This window comes from Puma concolor, chromosome D1 (assembly GCF_028749965.1).
Source record: "Puma concolor isolate L17-30 chromosome D1, mPumCon1.1.hap2, whole genome shotgun sequence".
NCBI lineage: Eukaryota > Metazoa > Chordata > Mammalia > Carnivora > Felidae > Puma > Puma concolor.
The window spans coordinates 37,768,494-37,794,388 of record NC_141676.1 but is presented as its reverse complement, the minus strand read 5'-3'; the positions used below and the strand labels follow the sequence as shown (position 1 = coordinate 37,794,388).

Below are 25,895 nucleotides of genomic sequence, written 5' to 3'. Positions count from 1 at the left end.
GCCTAAAGTCCAGGAACTTCCTACTGTCTTCATGTTAATGCTTTGCTAGAGGGAAAAACAACCTCAGCTTGACAATAGCTAGGCCTCCAGTAAGTCTTTAGCATATGAAAGTTTTTTTGGAAACCCTTTTTCCCTGACTCCATTAAATGGTCACCCCTCCCACAACCCCAGTGCACCTCTTCCTGCCCATGGGTCCTGTCTGTGCTTTATCAACATCACCTTTTTGCACCAAAGACATCTTCAAGAATTCTTTTTTGGCCGTCAGCTCCAAACCCCGTGAACCCCAAATCATCCCAAAACTTCGTCACAAGATACATCTGATAAGACTTTTCTTGCTTGTTTCCTTAATATAATTCCTTAATTTTAGAAGGGACACAGAAAACTAACATACGTTCTCAAGAACATGTTTGAAACTATCATCAATTTGTTTGAGCTCCTATAATTAATTAATAATTAAGAAATCTGAAGGACTGCTCTGCCTAGTATCCAACAGCCCTTTTTTTTCTCTGTGAAATCTTTCCGGTTCACAGAGTAAGTTTCTCTTCTTCCGATTGATGCCTGACTCGTGAAGTCTTGGTACTCTAGCTGTGAAGATGGAGATGGCAGAAGAAAAAGAAATCAGTTATTTTTTACTTCCATAGAATTATCTAAATTTTTTTATTCAGTCCTTTAAGTCACTGTTGACAACAAATAACATAATTATTTTTCCAGAGGATATGTGTAGTTGGATTACTTATTAGTTTATATGTTAAAATCATTTCCTGCAGGCAAACACATGCATCTGTCTATAGATTCAGTTGTTCAGAGTCAAGGAGTTTGCACATCAAAATGTCTAGATTTCCAAATTCTTCTAAAAAATTGAAATGTCTAACAACATTGAGACTGTATTTTTTATGGTGATGTCTTAGACTTAAATAAATATGTCGGCCCCTCCTGGACTGGTATGAGTTCTTCAGATTTCCACAATCCCCACCGCTCCTTATAATCTCTGGGAACTAGCTGCTTCATTCTTTTATTTGATCTGCCTGGCCACTTCTGAGCCTTTGAGTTTGTAACCCTGGTTGAGATTATAATATTGGCAATTCTCGTAAGGTATAATTATACCTTTTGTGACTCAAACCCAGTTGACTTTTCCGGTCTCATTTTCTCTTCTACGTGCATTTTATGCTCACCCATAGCAGCCATCCTGGTTCAGGCTTTGTCAGATGTTTCACTTTCTGGACAGTACTGTCCTTATATGCCTGTTGAGCACTTGAGATCCTTCAATTGTGTAAATTACAGCCCCTTTCTGAGGCTTTGCTATCGTGATGTTCAATCAGCCCCTCCCCATTCAGGTTGAAATTTCCCAAAGAGCTAAATTTTAACTTCTATTTAAATACTTAAACTTCTATTGTATTTCTTATCATAAGAAGTGATTTTATTTATTTATTTATTTATTTTTGATGATTTTTTTTATTTTTATTTTTTTAAAACATTTTTTTTTCAACGTTTATTTATTTTTGGGACAGAGAGACAGAGCATGAACGGGCGAGGTGCAGAGAGAGAGGGAGACACAGAATCGGAAACAGGCTCCAGGCTCCGAGCCATCAGCCCAGAGCCCGACGCGGGGCTCGAACTCACGGACCGCGAGATCGTGACCTGGCTGAAGCCGGACGCTTAACCGACTGCGCCACCCAGGCGCCCCTTTGATGATTTTTTTAATGTTTATTTTTGAGAGAGACAGAGACAGAACATGAGCAGGGTTGGGGGGGGGGCGGTGCAGAGAGAGAGAGGGAGACACAGAATCCAAAGGAGGCTCCAGACTCCGAGCTGTCAGCACAGAGCCCGACGTGGGGCTCGAACTCATGGACCCCGAGATCATGACCTGGGTTGATGTTGGACATTTAGCCGACTGAGCCACCCAGGTGCCGCAAGACATGATGATTTTAAAGTCTTTTTCTCAGAGTCACTGAGGGTCACTGAAAAGCAGCCTCGGCTTTATCTTTTTTGTATTTCTGTCTGCAGTGCCAACCGTTACAACTGATGTGGAGCTATGATTTAATAATGATTGCTTGAGTTGATTCAGATTAAATTATTTCTATTCAGAATTAGTAGCTGTGCCAGTTAACTGAATTTTAAAGGGTAGGACTAGACTTTTGAAATTTTTAAGAAGCTAATCTCCGTCTGGTCATATGTAAATAATTATTTGGGAGAACAGAAGCTTTTCATAGTAGCATAGCATTTATATAATGATTCCCATGTGGGTGTATATGTAAAATTAGGCACAATGTACATAACAATGGAAACAATGCTTTTTTTTGTTTAACACCAAGGTTTTTTTTTCTCCTTTGTGAAGCATTTGGTGCTTTTAAACACCTATCAATAACATAATAACTTTTTTATAGACTTTAATTTTTAGAGCAGTTTTAGATTCAAGGCATACTTGAGCAGGACATACAACTGGATGGTACATTTGTTACAAATAATGAACCTATATTGACACGTCAATATCACTCAAAGTCCATGGTTATAATAGGATTCAGTTTCCTGGTTGTGAATTCTGTGGGTTTTCACAAATGTGTAATGATGTATATCCACCATTATAGTATCTTACAGAATAGTTTCAGTTGTTCAAGTATCTGACTCTTGATTTCTGCTCAGGTCATGATCTCATGGTTTGTGGGTTCAAGGCTCATATCAAGCTCTGCACTGACAGTGCAGAGCCTGCTTAGTATTCTCTCTCTCCGTCTCTCTGCCCCTCCTCTGCTCATGCTTGCCCTCTCTCTCTCTCTCCCTCAAAATAAATAAACTCAAAAAACATTTTTTTTTAAAGTTAGTTTCACGTCTTAAAAATCCCATGTGATGAATCTCATGGTGAATCACCTATGCATCCTTCCCTTTTCCCTATCCTTTAATTATTTTACTCTTTCCATAGTTTTACCTTTTGTATATAATTAGAATCATGCGATACGTAGCCTTTTCACATTGGCTTCTTTTGCTTAGTAATATACAGTTAAGGCTCCAACATGTCTTTTAAGGCTGGATAGCTCATGTCTTTTTTTTTTTTTTTTTTAACTTTTTTAATGTTTTTATTATTTATTTTTGCGAGAGAGAGAGAGAGAGAGAGAGAGCATGAGCAGGGGAGGGGCAGAGAGAGAGGGAGACACAGAATCTGAAGCAGGCTCCATGCTCTGAGCTGTCAGCACAGAGCCCGACGTGGGGCTCAACCCCATGAGTCGTGAGATCATGACCTGAGCTGAAGTCGGATGCTTAATCCACAGAGCTACCCAGACGTCCCAATAGCTCATGTCTTCTTAGTACTGAATAATATTCCATTGTCTGGATTTTTGTAGAGCAGTTCCATTCACCTATTGAAGGACATCTTGGTTGCCTCCAAGTTTGGGCATTTATGAATAAAGCAAAACTGCTATAAATATCCATGTGCAGGTTTTTGTGTGGATGCAAGTTTTCAACTCTATTCCATCTTAACTTTCCATTATCCATCTCATCCTTTCAGCCTGAAGTTTGAGCACTAGGCTGGGACTTCATTGCCAGCATCAGTTTACGTTATGCCAGAAGTATATTTCTGATGATTCAATTTCAGATGATTCAAAATCTTAACATATTTTCTACATTTATTTAAGTGATTTCCTCATGATTTACTGGGTATACCAGAATTCTGATGTGAGAAACCTTTTAAAAAATATTTTAAAAATTTGTGTGAATATTTGTATGCCATACAGCGTGGAGATTACACCAAATTTTGCTCTAAGACCTGTTCTCTCTAGGGTAGAATATATCTGGAGAAGGAAAGGAGAGAAGAGGTTCATTTTGAGTTAAATCCAGTGAGTTCAGTTGTGACTGTACTAAATCATAGCTCACTCTATCTGAGGCATAAAGTCCTATTGCAGAATTCCCAGGAGAGGTTGGTGGCACCAGAAAGAAGTTTCTCCTATTTTTCATTTTAATAATTTTGATCTTAAAGGATACAGTTTCATCCTTTCCAAAGCCACTTGGTAGTTCTGTTTAGATACCTTGATACTGTGAATGTTCAAATAATTTTATTGAGAGGTTTTCTTCCATAAAATATATCAGTGAAACTAAAAGCAACAAGGGGATACAAGTGGAGACATTAATTCCATCATGGAAAGAGTGACTTTATTGCCTGTGTGTTTGAACAGTACATTCTATATACTCTTTGGAAAAGGAAAGATATTAGTTCTTGGCAATTTCCACATCTTCTTTTATGTAGGTCTTCTGTTTTATATCTGAAATGTCTACTAGATGCAATCAAACTTTGGTGAAGAATGGGTTATTTAAACTACTAGTATTAAATTTTCAGTTCTTTGCGTGCAGAGGACCAGAGATGCCATTCTCTCTATTCTCTTTTTAGTTTGACAGGGGAGAGAGAATACATATTCTTCATTTTAATGTTACCTGGCCAAAAAATGGGAAAATAAATCAACTGCTGAAATATATTAAATTCCAAGCATTGGTGAGCTATTATAGAACAGTTAGAAGCATATGGGTATAAGAGATTGAATAATTTGATTTAAACTATGTATGAGCTCAATTTTTTCATCTTGGAAAATGTAGAAACTATTACCTACCTAATTCAAGGCATCATTTTTTTTTTTTCTTTTCTTTTTTTTTTTTCCAACGTTTATTTATTTTTGGGACAGAGAGAGACAGAGCATGAACGGGGGAGGGACAGAGAGAGAGGGAGACACAGAATCGGAAACAGGCTCCAGGCTCTGAGCCATCAGCCAAGAGCCTGACGCGGGGCTCGAACTCACGGATCGCGAGATCGTGACCTGGTTGAAGTCGGACGCTTAACCGACTGCGCCACCCAGGCGCCCCAAGGCATCATTTTTTTTTAAGAATGAAATAGGATAATCTATATGAAAGTAAGTTTTGTGTGCCTGAAGCATGGTTGTCACTCACAGTTTTAATCCTCTCTTTTCCCACCCACCATATGATTCAGACCAAAATAAATAAGTCAGTACTGCTTGTAAGTAAGGCACTAAGTAAGATTCTGGTTCTCTAGGTGTAGGCTATTGTAAGAATTATAAATAGATCTATAAGTACTATATGTAATCACGCTGCCCTTTTGAAGCTACAACACTCACAACCTTAACTAGGACATACACAAGTTGAGCTCTGCAGCATATAAGTTAACTCTTTGTAGGTGACCAATATAATTGTGTGTCTCATGTAACTATATCCAGGGGAACTATTGGTTTTGAGGGTAGTTGAAAGAAATGAAAATGGTATTAGTTCAAAGGGAAACTAGTCAAGTGGCCAAATATTGGACCCTCAAACCCCAAAAGCAGCTGTCCTTTCTCTATTATGAATGTGCTAATAGGATAGCCATAAGCCACATGTGTCTTTTGAAATTTAAATGGATTTTCCCAGTTTTATTGAGAAATACTTGACATACATCAGTGTTTATGTTTAAGACATGCAGCGTTATGGTTTGATTTACATATGTTATAAAATGAATCCATCATAGGTTCAGCTAACATCCACCATCTCACGGAGATTAAAATGAAGTAAAATTGACAAATTAGTTCTCTAGTTGCACCACAGTTCAAAGTGTTTACTAGCCCCATGTCACTAGTGGGTACTCCCATGGTAGTGGAGTAAACTTTATGAAACACTTGCTTCTGCACTCGAATTATATTATTTAACTCACATTCACACACGTATACCCGATGAGATGCATTGTCTTCTATGTGCATTTGAACAGGAGGCTGAGGCACTGAAACATTAAGTCATTTACCCAGAGCATCCCAAGAAGGTGAGATAACTGACTTTGGCCTCTAAAGCCCTAGCAGATAATGGAAAAAATTAAAAGCCTTTAGAAGTAAATTTAAATTCTTTTTATTGCAACCTAACTTGTTTGTTGCCAGAAGGGAATGGGAAGACACTTTGGAATTGAAACCATTCTTTTGTATATTAATCATCCAGTCTGTAAGTATTTTGGGGGCCATGAGTACATATCCTGAGTTAATCCCACTGAAAGAAAAAAATATAAACATTTAACTCGATACTAGAAAAATTAATGTGCACCCCGTTGACTACTTGCATGTGATCCCAGTGATTGAGAGTCACTTCTCATTTTGCTAACACAAAATATCGAATCCCATGCTATGGAGGCTGGGATACAGTAGCATGACTCTTGCTAGTGAGTCAGTGAGCCTAAATTTTGACCCAGTCGCGGTTCAGCGTGGTGATTATTCTGTACTCACCCTTCTATATTCAGTAACTTTCAAAAACAGTTCAAAGGTGTTACTTTGATTTTTCAGTTATACATTTCTTAGTTTACAGAAGTAATGTAATGTATAAGTTATCCTATGAATTTAATGAATTTTAAAGGCCCTGGAAATGTGCCCCCTGGGAATGAAAAAACTCTGATGTAAAACTTTGCTCCTGCCCTACATTGATTCCAATCTAGTTTGAGGGGTCAAGTCTTAGCATTCATGCAAGTCTTACCATTCATCTGTCAGGTTTTGGGGACATAATGAGTAACAACACTGCCTGGAAAAACTTACATCAGTAAATAATTGAGATGGTCTATAATTTAAATGTTGTAGGAGTTGTTTGAAGAGGTGAGCAGTAAAGGGAAAATTAATATGGACAATATGATGAGCCATGTGGGGAGGTTCCCTTTCAAATCTCCAGTTCTTTAGGGCAGAAGTATTTCTCTCCATATCTATAGTCCATTTTCAGCTTTTCAAGTGTACACATCCATGATTACTTATAGCAGTTCTCTGTAATAAAACTCTTCTTCAAGATTTTCTAGGCAAGGAAATAGTTCGATTTTATCCAATTTATTAGTTTTTATTTTGTTTACTGATATTAAAGAAGAGATCCAGAGTTGGTTCCCCACCCCCCACCCCAGGATTTTCATGAAAACCTAAAGAAATTAACAATTAAGAAAATAACAGGGAGAACCTGGGTGGCTCAGTCCGTTGAGCATCTGACTTCAGCCCAGGTCATGATCTTGTGGTTTGTGAGTTGGAGCCACACGTTGGGCTCTGTGCTGACAGCTCAGAGCCTGGAGCCTGCTTTGGATTCTGTGTCTCCCTCTGTCTCTGCCCCTGTCCCACTTGCACCCTGTCCCTCTTTCTCTGTCTCTCTATCTCAAAAATGAATAAACATTAAAAAAAAAAAAGAAAGAAAATCACAGAACTGGAAGAGATATAATTGCCAAGGTGTTTAGAACTTTATAAATACTTTGGTATAAAATATATCAAAAACAATTTTAAGTTCAAAAGGATTGAGGGCTGATATTATTAAATCATTTGTTCTGTAATTCAAATGAAATCAAACTTCTGCCCTAGGACTCTTAATTATAAATGACACAGTAACCCTGGAAAGACCTTTGATTTGGGGGTGGTGTTCAACCAGGAAGAATATTAGATTCTGTAAGTATGCTACTTCTGTTAGCCAGTGCACAGAGATCCTTATTCCTGGTTATGTGTTATGACCTTTATAGGTACTGTGTGTGAGGGCTCAATTAGTTAGCCATTTGGACCAATGAGGATAACTTTTTCAAATTTTACCAAATAAAACATTTCATCTGGATGGAGATTGGAAGTTTCCTAAGTCTTCAGGTGATACGGAAGCACTAAATCTGACAGCTCCAGAACAGAAACAAACACCCTATAAATCACTTAAATAACACCTTGTTAGATTGCTATTACTATTGAATTCCTTGCACTGGAAATTCCCAAGTTATGGAGTATCAGTAGCCAGCTTTCATTTTATTTAGCCTACAATAACTTTCATGTCTTCAAATATGAATGAATTTTAAATAAGACTTACATTCAGGTATATGTTATGTAAATGACTTTGTAAGGTTACAAGCTTATAGGGGAAAAATGCTATTTTCATTTCTGTGCTCAGTGCTTGTCCTTGTAAGTTCTTCAAGAATAGGCTGAATGATATTTGAGGGCTTGTTTCTTGTGAGTATTCTCTCAAAATGTGTCCCTTGGTAGATTAAGTGTCAAATCAATCTCTAGCTTCTCGAGTGCAATATGGATATTGTATTCCTTTCTGCTATACAAGTTGTGAGCTGTTATGTCCTTAATGTGCCCTTAACTGTGTCAAATAGTTTATAATTTCTAGGTTATACTTCCTATATGAAAACTCATTCCTATGTTTTAAATAGCTTTACGTGTTTTTTCTTTCCCCACCCAGGGATAGAGGTGGTAAATCTTTTTTTTTTTTTTTTTGAGGTGGTAAATCTTAATGTGGCTGTGTTTGAATCTGTTGATGTTCTTTCTTTAGAGATGATCTTTGCCTTAGTCACATCATAAAAAACTTTATAGTCATCTCTTAGAGATTTTTTTTTCCCAGAAAATCCTCTTTTATCTTTGAATGATACAATTGGCTGATTTTGACAATTTAATCTGAAAATATTGATAAAATAGTTAAAGTCATTTAAAATCATCCTACTCAGTTTGGAAATATGTAATGAAGTAAATGAAACTATATGCATCAATCACCTTCCTCAGTGGTAATTACGATCAATTTAATGCATGTCATTCTTTAATTTTCCCTAAACTAACATTATTTAAGTTAGTATGATATTCATATTTATCATACAACATATTTATATGCAACATAACCTTATATATGGCCATCTGTATCTCTCCGTATATAGTGTGTGTATGTATACACACATGTACACACAATCATAAAATGAAACTGTGGTATACATATCTGTTGGCAAATTATTTTCAAGTACATACTGAATATCTGTATAGTTCAATATACATACATTTTTTCCTTACTTTTTAAAAATAATTGCTTTGCATTCCATTGTATGTATACTATGTATTATTCCACCAACCAGCCCTCTTTTGACATATTCTTGTTTCTATATTTTCTGTTCAACATATACTTGCATATATATTTTTAAGCCCAAATGCTATTATATCTTTAGGATATATACTTTGAAGTGAATTGCTAGATTTAAGGATATATATATTTTAACTTTAATAAGTAGTGATTGATGGTTGTGAATATTTTTTAGAGGAAATATTAAACTATGCTATTTCTGATTATTTTTACAATTCATATAGAAAATCATTTCTTTGGAATGCCTGGGTGGCTCAGTTGGTTAAGCATCTGACTCTTGATTTCCACTCACATTACGATCTCATGGTTTGTGAGATTGAGTCCCATGTCAGGCTCTGTACTTGAGATTCTCTCCCACTCTCTCTGCCCTTTCCCCACCCTGTGCACATGCACCTGTCTGCTCTCTCTCTCTCTGTCTCTCAAAATCAATAAATAAACTTAAAAAAAAAAAGAAAATCATTTATTTCAAAACCATTACTTACCCAAAATCATTAAGGGGTTATTGCTACATAAGTAGCCCCATACATGATTTATGTATATGGCAGTAATGCCTAAAATATATAACTATAGACATATTTGTGTGAAAAAGTCTTGATCATGTCTCCTCTAAGTTAAATTCAGTCGGCAAGAAAAAGATAGACCTTTGTGATTGGACAGACACAGACTTTAAGTGAGGTAGTAACTGAATGTTTCAGGTATGTGGCTATAAAATCTTTGGACAGGAAGAACTCTAGTATGATGTTAGCAGGACTTCACCAATCTACTAAGGCCACTATCTCATTTTTTTATAGCTGTTCCTGCAAACGAACTCAACAATCAACAACATTTTGCTTCTATTTTTTCGTTTACAATGAATGGAGGGAACATTTATTTATGAATTTAAATCACAAAGTGAATTTCTCTCCTTGAGGCAAAGCTCTATGTAGCCTCCACCATGCAAATGCATTGTTCACTCTTTCCCATCACATAGAATTGCATTCTGTGACTTCCTGGAATGCCATGGAAATTGGTTATGTTCTATTAAAGAAAGAAAGCCCACACAGTTCTTTATAACACTTGTTATGGTACCAGTGGAGATTTCCTGGCTAAAATTTTATGACAGACTGTTAATAAAAGAGTCTGTCCAGGTTCACACCCTCCCTTTATCTTAAGAATTTTCTTATCCCAGAAGAATGTCAATATGTTTTAGGGTCAGATAGCAGAAATCCAACCAGAATTGTTTTTATATTATAATGTAAAATATTAATAATATAATATATTGATATATGTGTATGTATGTAGGCACATAAGAATGCAGGTTTGTGTATTACGTATTATCTATCTTCATATAGTATATTTGTGTTTCATTCTTTCACAAATGGAAAATACATTTATAAATAATTTGTGAGAAGTAATGATAGAGTACTTGGATGAAAGATAAAGCCAAAAAAAAAAAATTAATACAAGAGAAAGAAAAGAGGCAATCTGAGCCAGGGAAGGGACTTATGTGTATTTCTACTAGATAGTAGAAAAGGCAAGGATTTGTTTATATGGACAGTTTTTTAGAATTTTTTTTTTAAAGTTTATTTTGAGAGAGAGAGAGAGAGTGAGTGGAGAAGAGGGGCAGAAGGAGAGAGAGAGATCTGTGAATGCCAAGAGGGCCCTGCACTGTCAGTGTAGAGCCTGATGCAGGGCTTGGACTCACAAACCGTGAGATCATACCTGAGTTGAAATTAAGAGTAGGACGCTTAACCAACTGAGCCACCCAGGCACCCCTATAGTTTCTTAATGGCATCTAAATGTCATGTGCATTTCACTTCCTTTTCTATAGCTCTTCACTAACCTATTTATTGACATGAGGTTATTCTAAAACATTTTGTTGAAAACATAAATGTTTACTTAATGTGCTGCTGTGATGACTTTGCCAGACTTTCCACCAGAGTGAGATTTTTTTTGTTTTTTTTCAGCGTCTTCCTTTGAAGAAGATTCCATGCAAAGCCTCTGCGCCCTCAGGCTCCTTTTTTGCCAGAGACAACACAGCAAATTTCTTATCCTGGTGCCGAGATTTAGGGGTAGATGAAACCTGTCTGTTTGAATCTGAAGGTTTGGGTATGTATTTCCTTCAGAATTTTAGCTGATAAGATTATTATGTATCTTTGTCATAACTATCAAAGACTTTGTATAGCTTTCAAAACTTGTTTGTGTGGTCATTTCACAGGTTAATTGAAAAACTTCATGTAAACTTGCAGTTTTGCTGTAAACATGAATCTTTGAAGGTAGAAAAATATGCATGCCCTTTTACTGTTTGTCACTTTATGCATGAAAAGATAGGAATATGAATAGTGCCATTCTTTCCAAGCTAAAATCATGTATATACAATGCAAAATTCGGGTATTTGGAAAATGTAGGCTTCAATTTTACCACCAGGCTCTAACCTGGACTAGAACAGTAGCTCTATATGTCTGCTACAGCCATAAAGGCACCATTGTCTTTTCACCTCTACAAAAGGATGAAACACCATTTCCTGTAAACTCTATCTTGGTTGAAGTGGAAGTTTATTTATGTATCTATTTTTAGTGATTTAAAAATCAGGTAAGCAAGCAGGAGATTGGGATAATTGAAGATGATGAAATAAAAGATACTTTAGTGTCTAAACCTACCCAGATAATTATGGGGTTTTTGACTTGTTTTACTTTATAATTGAATTTTGGCAAGTCCACTTCCAGACCATAGAGCAAGCTTTTGTATTTCCTTGGGAGGAAACATACATTGAATGGTTCAGGGTTTTGACATCACTTGATTGGCTACTGTTAAATGTTGAGCCCTCCTGTGTCAGCTCTGCCCAGTATAGCTCTCGCACGTAAAGTATCGGAATTAAAGTTCCATTATAATGAAATAGAACTGAGTGAAGAATGGAGACATCTGTGGGGGAAGGATGGGAGCTTTGGTTCTTTTGCCTGAGGCTTTAAAAATCAATTCACAAAATCACATAATACCAAATATTAGCATCAAAGTAAGCGGAACATCCTTTAGAGAGAACAGGTATACAAATTGCCTTCCAAACGGTGAGAATAACCTTTTGCCCCGAAGCCTCACAAAACATTTCCCTGCTGAACCCAGGAAAATTGATGGTTAACAGCTAAAATCTTACTCATTTTACATGCTTATGGAAATTTGTGTTTGTACTAAGAGGAGGGAAGGTGATGTGGAAAAGATTGCCATCAAATTTCTGAGAATTCTCTCAGCAGAGAGGAAAATTATATGAATTTAGATTAGGAGAATATTTTATACTATACCTGAAAGAAAAAATAAACTGGAAGAATTGCACAGTAGCCTACCATACACAATCATGTGCTTCTTGAATGATCGTTATATAAATGGGCTTTGACTACTGTTTCCGCACATTAAAGTAAACCAACCTTGGTGGAAGATGTGTGTACATATATCACTCTTCTTCAGTCTTCTGCTAATTTTACAAATAGATTTTAACTTTCATGTTTATGGGAAACTATATGAGTGAGGAATTATAGGAGGGGGTCGTGGTGGAATTGTTCACACACACACACACAAATGTTTGAAACATCAAATGAATGAACGATAAGTTAAAAAATTCAGACCTTAGTCACAAGGAGTATACTCTTCCTATGTGGACAAACAACATCACGATTTAAAATTCTGCAGTGCCCCTGCGTTATGAAAGGAACTACCACGTGGGGAAACTCCTCTATTACTTGAGCATTTGTTTGTTGTACTGGTTTTCATTTAAGAAACATCTTTTTCAGTGACTACCCTAGGATGAGGAGGAGCTGGGAATGGGAGTGTGATCTTGTCTCAGTTTTCTCACTGCCTCTGAGTTCCTTTTGTTAATTGAAGTAATAAAACTTTTGGTTGGAAGCCAAGAAGCTTGGATGGCTTTTTAAAACCCCATTCAGATAATAAGTAATACATTTTATCTTGAAACAATAAAGCCTAAAGCAACTGTATAATAAAGGTCCTGGTATATAAATACATACTCTGCAGCATATAAAATTATGTCAAGTTGAATTTTGTGATGACTTAGTTCTTCACTCTGCTTGAAAAAGAAAAAAAAAAAACGCTGACTTTATAAAAAGAAAATCCAAGATAATTTATGCATAATAGCTACTGAGTATTTTATTGAAACCTCTTTCATTTTGAATATCTTCTATATTATAACTTGCAATTAAAATGTATTTATGTATCTAAGAAAGTTTAATGACACCAAGTTTTCGAGTAATTTTTAAGCCTCTCGGTAGCAAACTAAATCAGATAGTTGGGCTTTCTGGTTTGTTGCTCAATGAAAGACAAATTTGAAATTTCTGCTGCTCAGAATAGGACATGAGGTGAGGTATAATAGACCCTGTGGAGACAGAAAGGAGCCAATATTATAGCGTTGACTTTAGGATTATTCAGAGAAAGGAAACAGCTGTGCCCATAGATGCTAATGATAATCAAGAGAAGGACAATGAGAAATTCCATTTCCCCAAGTGGAACCCTTTCTTCTTAGATTTTTCTTATTATTCACTGTGGGTAAGGAAGTGATTGAGTCACTGCCGATGGCCTTGGACTCCAGATTGCAGAATTGACTTTCTTGCAACAATAACGCTGTGTACTCTGCTTGATGTCTTTTCACACTTCACTTTTGAAAGAGAATTTAGGGCAAGCGTTTTTCTTTTTTCCTACCTCAAGATTTCATTTCAGTGACACACAAGATGAAGTGCATCCTTTGTGTCCTGGTGTTTTGAACAGCAAATAAATGAAAAGATGCCCTGATGAAGGGGAAAAATCTGTTTGAATGAATGATAAAGTAGATCACTGTCCTGAGAGTGTATCAAGAGGCTTCTGTCTTTAGCTGTTCAAAGGTCTTTGCCTGCATAAAGCATTCTTATCTTTGTGGCAACTGATATGCTACCCTCTGTTGCAGTGTTTCTTTGTACAGTTATTTGCAAGCGGATCTAGATTCCCAACTCACTCAATCTGTTCTCTTTCCACAACAGCTAATGACAAGAAATCTCAGTGGTGGGGAAGGTATGCCAGGGATGAACTGGGGTGTATGGATAGCGGCTGACTCCATATGCTTCTCTCATGCTTCTTGTCTTTTTGATTCTTGGCAGATAGCTTTTTATGCCACCCGATATAATCACATACAGGCTATAACCTGCAGTTTATCTTCTATGAAATTCTTGATAATTATTCCTCTGTGAAATGTCAACTCTCAGATCATAAATTCACTCTATCCTAAATAGTGTTTCAGAAATGAGGCAATAGAAAAACGGACAAAAGTCATGAACAGCCTCGTCATAGAAGACATAAAAAAATCTAATAAAGATACAAAACCTTAGCAATAAGGTAAATGCAAATAAAAGCTATGGAAAATTAGCAAAATAGAAGAAAATTATATATTTAGGTTGAGTATGTGGGAAAATAGGATCTTCTATACATTGCTGAAGAAAATTGGAAATAGGCATGCCTTCTTTAGAGGGCAATTTGGCCTTATGTATTAAAGACCTCACAAGTGTGTATTTATTTATTTATTTTCAGCAAATTGTTCTACTTCTAAAAGTTTATCCAAAGGAAATAAGTAGAAGTAAGCACCAGAATGTCCACTGAAATGCTTTTTTTTTTAATAATAGTAAAACAAAGGGAAATGAACTGACTCTATGACATTTAGTGATATCTTAAACAAACTAGAGGCATCTGTAGGTACGAACCAAAAATATTGCTGAGACTATTTAAGGATATAGAAAACCTACAATCTGCTATGAACATGAGGTCACACATATATAGTAAATGACCATTAAAGTATTTTCAGAATTTGAAAGAAAGACAAACAGAAATCAGGTTATAAACGGTATTATTTTCTTCTTATTGTCTGTTAACAAACATCAGTCAATAGAGGTGGCATGCCATCTGAAGTATGAGCAGTTAATGTTATTTATATTAAGATACCATTGGAACCAATTTGCATAGAGAATTATTTGTTGGCCTAGAATTGTACACACTGAGAATTGTAAGGGCTATTTCCCATTGTCGAAGTTAAAGTGACATTTCAAGTGTTTGGCGAATTTTATACTGCTCTAAGAGTAGACCACGTGGATCTTTGTGTGCTCTGCAGGGCAGGCTTTACCCTTACAGGTCTGCATATAATGCTCAGCTACAACCCCCACTGTTCAAACCACACTGACATATAGGTCAGTGGCTAGAGGAGATTTGAGTTTTTTTTTTTTTTTTCATGTCTCACAATTGGTTTCATTGGATTCTTTAAAAATATTTAGGATTGTGCTTTAGATTCCAAAGATGAACATGAATGCTTCCTTAAATTTAATAGTATGTAGTTTATCATTCTAAAGACAAAATACTCCCGCCAATAATTATTTTAAAAGAAATGAACTTTTCTTTTAATGGTGGAGTAAAGAAAAAATGTTTAGAAGATTCTAGGTGTGAAAGCATTTCGGTTTTCAGTCTATAGAAGTTAATAGAATGTATTAATATTCTCCCTAATAATAAATATAATAATTTTCAAAGGTTAAATATTTTAACAACCTTTTGTAACCCAGTGCTGGATATTTTGATATGATTCATTTTTTATCATTTAAATTAAGACCAAAAATCTATGATATACTCTCAGTCTTAAAAAGTTTTAAGTTATGAATTCCCAATATTGATGCTCTTATATGAATTTCTCTAAGATATTTTAAGTAAGAAATTTTTTCATTCATTAGCAATGTTCTTGTATAGGGGATTTATTATTTGTAATTTATTTTACTATACTAATTTAGAAATTTTCAAGTGTAATTATTTTTCCCAGAGCCTTATTTACGTTGCTCAATATGTATACATTCCAGGGAGCTGTGAAAAGGGTGGGGGGGCGGGGCGGGGAAGGATGGGGTGGAGAATACTTTAAAAATGCATAATGTCGTGTTTGCAGTAATTGTGTCAATATCATTATGTTATTGGATGATTATAGGATTTGGAGGCCAGTGACTATCCTTCATCTATTTCTCAGAGAAAGAATCTACTCAGCAAGAAAAGGGTTTGCTATCTGTTGTGCTAGCATGCAAATGTGTGTGATTTGCTCTTTATTTTTATTTTCTGTGTTTGTGTTGGCTGTGTGGCGTTGTCTTCTGTGGATGCATGACCCCAATGAGTAGTTTTACAAAACCCTTTCTTTTACTGAACCTTGGTCAAGCACTGTTCTATTCACAGTATTGGTTTGATGTTGCTGCAGAAAACTAAAAAGGATTACGTGTGGACTTTTAAATATTGTTCTCCATTTTATAAAGTCACTTGTTAACATCAGAAAAGGAATCTATGCCTACCTTCCAGTGTTTGATAAATCATCTCTTGTTATTATCTTGTTATTATGGACTCTAAGAACATTTCTATGGAAAAAACTTATATTAGTTTTATTAGTATAAAATAAAATATCCTTTTGTTAGGATGACAGTTTCAAGACATCCATTCAGCATTTGGGTTATTTATATTCAGTTTCTTTCCCAGAGACAATTATGTTAGACTTTTGTTTTTTTAATTTTAATTTATTAGCATCTCAGTTCATATTTTTACTTTGAACTCAGAAATTCTTTCCAAATTTAGCTATTTGCCGTATGCCAGGGCAAAGGTATGAGAAAACAGTACAGAATCTGATTGAGAGAACTAAACGTCTCCCTAGAATGATAATTACATCAAGACTCAGCAAAGTCAAGGTTAAATTAGGGAAATGAACAGCTTTCTAGCTTTTCCAGGATCAAATTTTTGCTGTACAATATTCAATACTAATAACTATATGCTCAATAATGGTAGCTAGGCAGTGCACGTCTTACCATATCTACTTCTCCAACAACCTTCATTTTATAAATGAGATCCTGGGGCCCAGAGAATTAAATAACTTGCCCAATGTTCACACCTTCTCAATGGCCCAGGTGGAATTTGAATTCAGCTCCATTTACCTCCAAAGATCATGCCCCTGTGTTATAGAAAGTTATGCTCTGAGTTAATTTTAGAAGTTCATATGATTATTTAAAGAGGAAAAATAAAGTGTAACTGCAAACCAAATTAGAAAAGATTCTTGCCTCTAATTGCTGTTCTGAGTGTTAGTGACTTAACCCATTAATTTCACATGAAGTCCAGTACTAAAGAAAGGAAGGACATCACTTGGTGCAGGACATTTCTTGACTCAGTGGCAAAGGCACTTAACTACATTATATTCTATACATATTCCATAACTGATGAGATTATGAATGAAATATTCTTGTTTCTGTGAATTATGTGGATGTCATAGCCTTTCTAAATGTGAATAATGATTCTGAGAAATCTGGGTACATGCGCACCCAGCGTTTATGAGTTGGTGAGATTCTTTGCTTTTTCTTTAGCTTTCTTGAGATCAGTTTCAAGGCACCTAAATTGCTGTACTATCCCTAATTGCCCCCTACCTTTAAGCTGAAAGGTTTCTGCATGAGTCTTACCAGGAGTGACATACAGGGAGCAGTTTGTGACTAGCCCTTAAATTTCTAGAATTTCTAGAAAAACATTTTTAGTACTTTATTAATCCTGGCAGGAGAGAAATGCCCATAGTACACATTAAGGGCTAATTCAATGCATGAATTACTTTCCCTCCATTCATCATCATCATCACTGCTATCTGAAACATTTGTAGAGCATATTATATATAGCAAAGCACATTGGAATCTTTTTAACAAAATAAAGGAATTATAACTGATGTTTAATGTTTATTTTTGAGAGAGAGAGATAGAGCGAGCAGGGGAAGGGCAGAGAGAGAGGGAGACACAGAATCTGAAGCAGGCTCCAGGCTCTGAGCTGTCAGCACAGAGCCTGATGTGGGGCTGGAACTCATGAACTGTGAGGTCATGACCTGAGCTGAAGTCAGATGCTCAACCTACTGAGCCACCTAGGAACCCCTGACTGATGTTTATTATAATAATCACAGCATTGGCTAATACAGTGCTTTTCCAACCTTAAAGTGCTTACTCATCCCCCGGAGAACTTGTTTAATTGTAGATTCTGATCAGTAAGTTTGGGGTGGGGCCCAATAATTTGTAGTTTTATTCAGCTCCCAGCTGATGCCAATGCTTCTGGTTTGTGGACCCCAATCGAGTAGCAAGGGAGTCACATTTATTGAGTACTTGCTATATGTACCAAGTGCCCTTCACCTCATCAGGAAGAACAAGTAGAAGGCAAAATGCCTGTTTGAGAGATGAAAAAATTATGCAGCCTGGGCTAGAACTTCATCCTTCTGACTTCTAGTTAACTGTATTTCCTATTATACCACTTTTCTGAGTATTAGAGCCTTCCCTATTCTGGGAAGGTGGACAGCTATTAATTTATGATATTTTCACAACTAAACAATATTCTGTCAAAAACATAATTGTATTTCAAATTTCCTTCCTAAATATAAATCTAAAAACCGGTTTCCCTCAAAGCCAATGTGTAAATATTGTAGTCTCTAATGTACAGACACCAAATAGACAACACAATTTTTCATGCTTTTGTTTCTTTGCCCATGTGTTGAAACTTAATACATTTAGCTAAACTATACATTTATGGTTGAATGCATTTTATAGTTGCAGATTCTGTGACATTGAAACTCTACCCTTTGCTTTAGGGGAAGGCCTCATTTCTATTCCTGGAGCTAGCAGCACTCCATTTGACATTTGATGCCCATGAGATTTTTATAGAATCTAGGTTATAAGACTGAGTCTCTTGCCACATATTTTTGAATAGGGATCTGTGTTACTTTCCCCAGAGGTGTTCTGCATTCTGCTTTTCTTTGAGATGGTTTTGATTATTAAAAGAAAAACCTCAATGATAAAACCTTTGGCATAATAATGACCATTGACCAGAGAGCTTTTGATTTGTTTTAAAAAGAATTTTTTAGAGGACAGAAAAAAGTAGTGATCCCCTCTTCTAACTTAAAGCAAAAGACCATGTAAATGTTTCGATGACAGACTGAAAAAAAAAATGTTTTCTACTCTAAACTTCAGCATAAGTAGAAGTTTTCTTGGTTTTTTTTGAAAAGATGAATCAGTAAAGTGATTTAACATAAATATACTTAGGACTCAATACAAAGTCTTTAGTTCAAATACGATATACTAAAAGCCATATTTTTAATCATTGCGACAAAGACATGCCTTCAGTAATACATAATCAACTTGGTAATTTACTAAACATGGACTCATCTAAATTATTTCATTCACAGATACAGGAAAATTAATGTAAGGTGTTTGCTGTTTCACAAAATCACGTATTTTAATACAATTGTTACTTAAGCTCTGTATTGAGCACAAACTTGTAATAGGTATAGGATATCTGCTTTAAATTTCTTTATATGCTGACCAAATTGACCTACTTAACCTGGCATTTGATTTAGATTGATTGATTTTTAATTATTTCTGATATAAAATAAATGATAAAATATTCAAAATACACTCCTTATAATGGGACCACTATAAATTATACACATTTTACCACTAGTAATTTTTTATTCCAAAGTTTTTTTTAATGTTTATTTATTTTTGAGAGAGAGAGAGAGAGAGAGAGAGAGAGACGGAGTGTGAGTGGGGGAGGGCAGAGAGAGAGAGGGAGACATGGAATCTGAAGCAGCTCCAGGCTCTGAGCTGTCAGCATAGAGCCTGATGCGGGGTTCGAACCCACGAGCCATGTGATCATGATCTGAGCTGAAGTCCGATGCTAAACCAACTGAGCCACCCAGGCACCCCTATCCCAGAGTTTTTATAGTAGTGCCTAATATCTGACTGGTGCACACACAAAAACATGTTTTTAGGGAAAAAATAAGTGAATTATTGTTGGCTAAGCTAAATGAAGTTAATCTTTAAACAAAGAATTTATAACAAAAATTTAAAAAATAATAAAACTAACCTCGGGAAAATCTTTCCTATGTGCCAAACACTGTGCTAAGAATAACAATAAATATTATTTGGCTTAATCCTCACAAAAATATTGCAAGGTGTAAACTGTTGTGTTTCCCAAAATGAGATTTTTTTTATTTTTTTATTTTTGGGACAGAGAGAGACAGAGCATGAACGGGGGAGGGGCAGAGAGAGAGGGAGACACAGAATCGGAAACAGGCTCCAGGCTCCAAGCCATCAGCCCAGAGCCTGACGCGGGGCTCGAACTCACGGACCGCGAGATCGTGACCTGGCTGAAGTCGGACGCTTAACCGACTGCGCCACCCAGGCGCCCCCCAAAATGAGATTTTACAGAATAACTGCCCAAGAGAATACAGCCAGTAAGCATGAACACTCACACTCAGATCTTTGTGATTTGAATCTCTTCCTATTAACTTAGTTTAGAACTTGTTTCAGTGCAAAAACCAAATAAAGTCACCTCTTTGGAAAATTTAGATACTATTTAAAGACTCTTGAATTTAATTTTATAGCAATAGGGGAAGAATATTTGCTTTTACAATTAAACAAACATTGCCATAATTTGCATTTTCTCAAGACACCAGGTAAAGTTTTAGTCTTTATTTAGTTCACTGTCAAAACCACTATCATCGCCAGATGATTGTCATCATCCTTGAGTTTTGAGATATATTATTTATTGAGTCATTACAGTTTTGTGTTAAATTTTGCACCTGTACAGCTTCATCTCATTCATTGCTTATTAGTCATCAGATACTGTTTTTTTTTTTGGGGGGGTGGTTGGCCATTATGAGCCAGTTATAATATGCCAATTAAAAAAGCCATTAATGTGTGAGACAATAGCACAGGTGTGGTTTTGAAGCAATGTTTTCCTTTATAAAATATATTTCCAAGAAAACTGGGCAGTAAAATATTATCATTCTACTAGTTTTTCCTAAGAAATGATGCTGAAGAAGAGGTTCATTTGTCTTAAATTGCATAGGCTGAATCTGTTAAGGATATGAAGAATCATGCAGTTTCTTTTTAGTTTGCCAAAATTAATTTTCTGATGAGTCCATGGTAGATTCAACATCTGAGTTTGGGCATGCTAAACCTGTTTTAAATTGATTAGCTCTGTTGAGGAAGCAAAGAAGTACACAACAGTAATGTGTCTTTCCTTTAAATTTTTTTTTTATTGTTTATTTTTGAGAGAGAGAGAGACAGAGAGAGAGAGAGTGGGAGGGGCAGAGAGAAAGGGAGACACAGAATCCGAAGCAGGCTCCAGGGTCCGAGCTATGAGCACAGAGCCCGATGTGGGGCTTGAACTCACCAAGTGTGAGATCATGACCTGAGCCAAAGTCGGACGCTTAACCGACTGAGCCAGCCAGGTGCCCTAGTAAAGTGTCTTATATATCACATTGTCTTTCCTTTACTAGCCACATGACTGTTTTTTTCAGGATGAATTTTATTTTCCTTTAAGTGTATCTATCCCAGTGCTTACATAGTCCTCAAAATATGTATAATGAGTTGGTCAAGGAATGTATAGTTGGGTCAGGTATTACTTTTTATATCTGGGTGTTGACTGCACATTGACACAATTTGGTCAGTTCACTAGTAATTTATATATTTTTACACCATTTCCATTAAGAAACGCATGACATTTTATCCACATCTCCTGGTGCAGTAGCCACTTGCTTCACACAGCTTTCACCGAAGATGAGGGTATTAACAGAGCCTTGAAAATCTTCCTCTCCTCAGTTTTTGTATATTCCTTTTTCCACTCAAAACTCCTGTTTATTATTTTGTTCTATGGACAGTGTATTTTTTTAAAGACTGAATCAGAAAGAATTGATTATCTGGACAGGAAGATTGATTTATTTGTTAGATTCTGCTTTCCAATGTTTGTTATTGTTCTCTTTTTGAAATTGATGCCTATGTGATATTACAGTCCATATGTTATATTGCACTGAAGTTGATTTAATATGTCAAAAGTTGTGATGTTTGTATCATTCCAGCCAGGGTCAAACAGTAGTGCATTTGAAATCGGAAGTAGTAAATATCCTTATTTTAAGATCTTATAATTAGAAATAATTTTAGGTTTCTTGATTAAGGGAATTCACTGATGGTCAGCTGAAACTTATATGACCAAGAATTGAAATAGTGTATAATTGAGATTTTTCCATAATTCTGTCTTAAGGAGCATTGTTGGTGGGAATAGAATTTAATTTAAAAGCTTTAAAGGTGACATTTTATGACAAGATGACAAAATTGTGTCCGTCTAAAGCCAAGTGAAATTATATACGTTTGCAATCCAAGTAAATGTTCGTTTTATACTCATCACAAACAAATTCCACTCTGGCATCAGTGAACCAAATGTTGCCCCTACCATAATAATCTGTGGAGAGAAAGAATTAGATATTTAAATTAAAGGAATAGAATAATGCTGGGAAATGGAATTATAAAATTCTATGTTTAAGAATTAAAGCAAGATTACTTTCTTAAAATAGATCAATAAGCTATCAATAAGCCAGTATGTTCTTTTATCAGGATATTGTCTATGTAAAGACCATTCTCTAAGTCAATATATTTTTTTCAGTATCTGTTGACTTTATTAGGTCATATATATAATAATATTTTTAAAATTCTCTAATCTTTGTTTAAAAGAAAGCAATACAAGCAGGAAATACTCTTTTGGTAGACTCAACAAATGCAAGAGTGATTGGACAGCATTACTGAATGTGTCCAAAGCAATTAGTACAGCAAATTTTATTAAAACATGAGATTATATTAGAATTTTATCCAAACAGGGGCGCCTGGGTGGCGTAGTCGGTTAAGCGTCCGACTTCAGCCAGGTCACAATCTTGCGGTCCGTGAGTTCGAGCCCCACGTCAGGCTCTGGACTGATGGCTCGGAGCCTGGAGCCTGTTTCCGATTCTGTGTCTCCCTCTCTCTCTGCCCCTCCCCGTTCATGCTCTGTCTCTCTCTGTCCCAAAATAAATAAAAAACGTTGAAAAAAAAATTAAAAAAAAAAAAAAAAAAAAAGAATTTGATCCAAACAAAGAACAGTCTTCTAATTTTCTCATTTTATGGGCAAAGCTGGCTGATAGCATATATATACATATATATGTACATATATATGTATACATATATATATATAGGTATGTATTTGCAAATCCATTCATTTGAAAGTATATCATTCTAAAGTACCATTTAACCAGACTTGATCAGGAAGGGACATCAAATTTCAGAATCTCACTTGATGTTATTGCTTGGCAGATAACAAAGGATAATTTTTCTTATATAATTTTTCTCCTTATTCATTGCATTATTTCTGCCCAAATCACTGGTGAAGATAGACTCAGGATTTTGCAAAGTCTAGTCTTTGCTCCACTGTCTTCTGTGTACTGTGTATTTTGGGAAAAAAAAACTTTAAATCATTTTTGTAACGTTTATTTATTTTTTTTAATTATTTAAAATGTTTATATTTGAGAGAGAGAGAGAGCAAGAAGGGGAGAGGCAGAGAGAAAGGGAGACACAGAATCTGAAGCAGGATCCAGGCTCTGAGCTGTCAGCACAGAGCCCAACACAGGTCTTGAACTCATGAACCATGAGATCGTGGCCTGAGCCGATGTCAGACACTTAATCGACTGAGCCACCCAGGTGCCCCTGTAATGTTTATTTATTTATTTTGAGAGAGAGAAAGAGAGAGAGAGAGACAGAGAGAGAGAATCCCAGGCAGGCTTTGTGCTATCAGTGAAGAGCCCAATGCAGGGCTCGATCTCATGAGCCGTGAGATCATGACCTGAGCTGAAATCAAGATTCGGATGCTTAACCTCCTGAGCCACTCAGTTGCCTCATGTACTATGTATTTTAAAATATCAACTATTTATATCATAATACAGCTACTTGTGTTTCCAATATTGACTTACTAATATTAACTAATAAAGCATTTTCCGGGGGAGATTTACTCAGGATGAGATTTCCTGAGACTCATGGCTTGGAGAAGGGATATTGGGCAGAGTTTTGAAAGGGCTTTAAGACTTTAGTAGAGCTAAGTGTATCGTGGGATAGGATGGTTTCTGTGAATGTCAGAATGAAGACTAGCTCAGTTACTGGAAGCATGAGAGAAGAGAGGTCATTGGCAAGCCTGTTCGCTATTGAGCTGCTTTACAATCCCTTCTATTGTAAAGGTGTCCGCCTCTGTCTTGTCTTTCAGTCCTCCACAAGCAACCCAGAGAAGTGTGTCTCTGTTTGCTAGAGCTTGGCCGGATTGCAGCCAGGTAGGTCAAACTGCTGCCACTATGTCAAGACATGGACCATCCTCAGCATCGAAGCAATTGAGAAGCTTGCTGGTTTTTCGTTGCTAATTTAACCTGGGTTTTGAGAAGCTACTTTTTCCAATATAATCCGTCCGAACAGCTCAAGAGCAGTTGTTCAAAATGAAGCATGCCACTGATATTCTTAGCACCATGATCTTGTCGAAGCCACTATGTCTGATAAGCATTTACTAAAAGCATATCCTCCCATCCAATACATTTTCTCTCAACTGACTGAGCCACCGGGCACCTGTCAGCTCTTTTAGCTTCTACTTCTGAGTAGGGGGATAGTTTTTAAATTATTCTCCATATTTTGGTTAGAGACAGTCCTAGAATATTATCCTTCATAAGGGGAGAGATGTTTGGAATCCTTTTCTTCTAGGAAAAAAGGAGTAATTGTAAAAGTCATAATCCTAGCTAAGTAGGCAGAGAAAGGGACTTTATTACCTCAGCTAATCTGCTTTGGTTTCACGTCTTCTCTTTTATTATCTGGCAAATGACCAAATGGAACCTCTGACAGTTCTATGAAGCTCAAAGAATTAGAAATGAGGATACAAGTGGTTGAAGAAGTCTTGATTCAAAATAAAACTTAGGAATTGATTGGAAGATGTTGTTTTCATCTAGATCTGGGTATACTTTTAAGACAGAGATTAGATGAACCAATAAAGTGAGAGCTGGCTCTGGGTGAAAATTCTCAAAGAAATTTATAAAGAAAATCAAGGTAAAGAAAATACAAGGTGTGCACATCAGACTACAGCAGTGGGTAGAAAGCTTGCTGCCAGTGAATAGACCTATGTTTTGTTTTGTTTTGTTTGATCCGATGGGAAACTAACCTGCAATCAGAAATAACTCCAAGTTCTGTAAAATGTGATAGCAACATAATCTCAAACAGTTGGACATCAGCTGTGAATTTTGCTTTACCGCAATAAGTGGGTATGAGAAAGATTTTTTTCTTTTTTATTTAAAAAAAATTTTTTTAATGTTTATTTGGTTTTGAGACAGAGAGAGACAAAGCATGAACGGGGGAGGGTCAGAGAGAGGGAGACACAGAATCTGAAACAGGCTCCAGGCTCTGAGCTGTCAGCGCAGAGCCCGACGCGGGGCTCGAACTCACGGACCGCGAGACCATGACCTGAGCCGAAGTCGGCCACTTAACCGACTGAGCCACCCAGGCGCCCCTTTTTTATTTTTAAAGAATTCAAAGTAAATCTGACTGAGGCTCCACTCAAAGTGAAGAAGTCAATTTGAGACATTTGGAGGTTTCCCTATTCTCTCCCACTCTGTTCCCAGATACTGTGTGAAGGCCTTGGGAGAGGGTCCCCTAGGCCTCTATCTCTCTACCACTAGGGCTTAGTTTGAGCTTGTAGTGTCCAGCTGTTTCCTGGAACCCCACTCCCCTACAGCACTGTCACCTTCTTGGTTTCTATGAAGGAGTAAGACCAAGCTATCAGTTGCTTCTAGGACTCTGCTAAACTACTCCTCCACCAGTCTTGGGGCTTCTGACCTGTAGGGCAAACAACCTTGAGTCAAAGGGCTACCAAGGACTCTACAGATGTCCCCTAAAAGGGGGGAAGTTAAATACCCAGGCAGGAGGAGAATACACCAAGTAAAATCTCAGTAAATGAGCAACTGTCCCTGAAATGGTAAGGTGAGAGAAACATGGATGGTCTAGAGTTCCTGCTTAATAGAAGGGTAGGCAGAACACTTTTTGTTCAGTTATTTATTTAAAAAATTTTTTTTAAGTTTATTTATTTGAGAGAGAGAGAGAGAGAGAGAGAGAGAGAGAGAGAGAGATACAGCACAGTGGGGGAGGGGCAGAGCGAGAGGGAGACACAGAATGTGAAGCAGGCTCCAG

General features: G+C 36.4%; 1 protein-coding gene across 4 annotated transcripts in view; it reads left to right on the top strand.

Moving 5' to 3' along the window:
• GAS2 (growth arrest specific 2) overlaps positions 1-25,895 on the top strand; it is a 131,169-nt gene that overhangs the window by 40,464 nt on the left and 64,810 nt on the right. For all 4 annotated transcript variants that reach the window (XM_086677805.1, XM_025928684.2, XM_086677804.1 and 1 more), the window contains exons 4-5: positions 10,794-10,935; positions 23,941-24,004. In XM_086677805.1, coding sequence (XP_086533931.1) covers positions 10,794-10,935; positions 23,941-24,004 — 206 coding nt within the window. The remainder of the gene's footprint in view (positions 1-10,793; positions 10,936-23,940; positions 24,005-25,895) is intronic.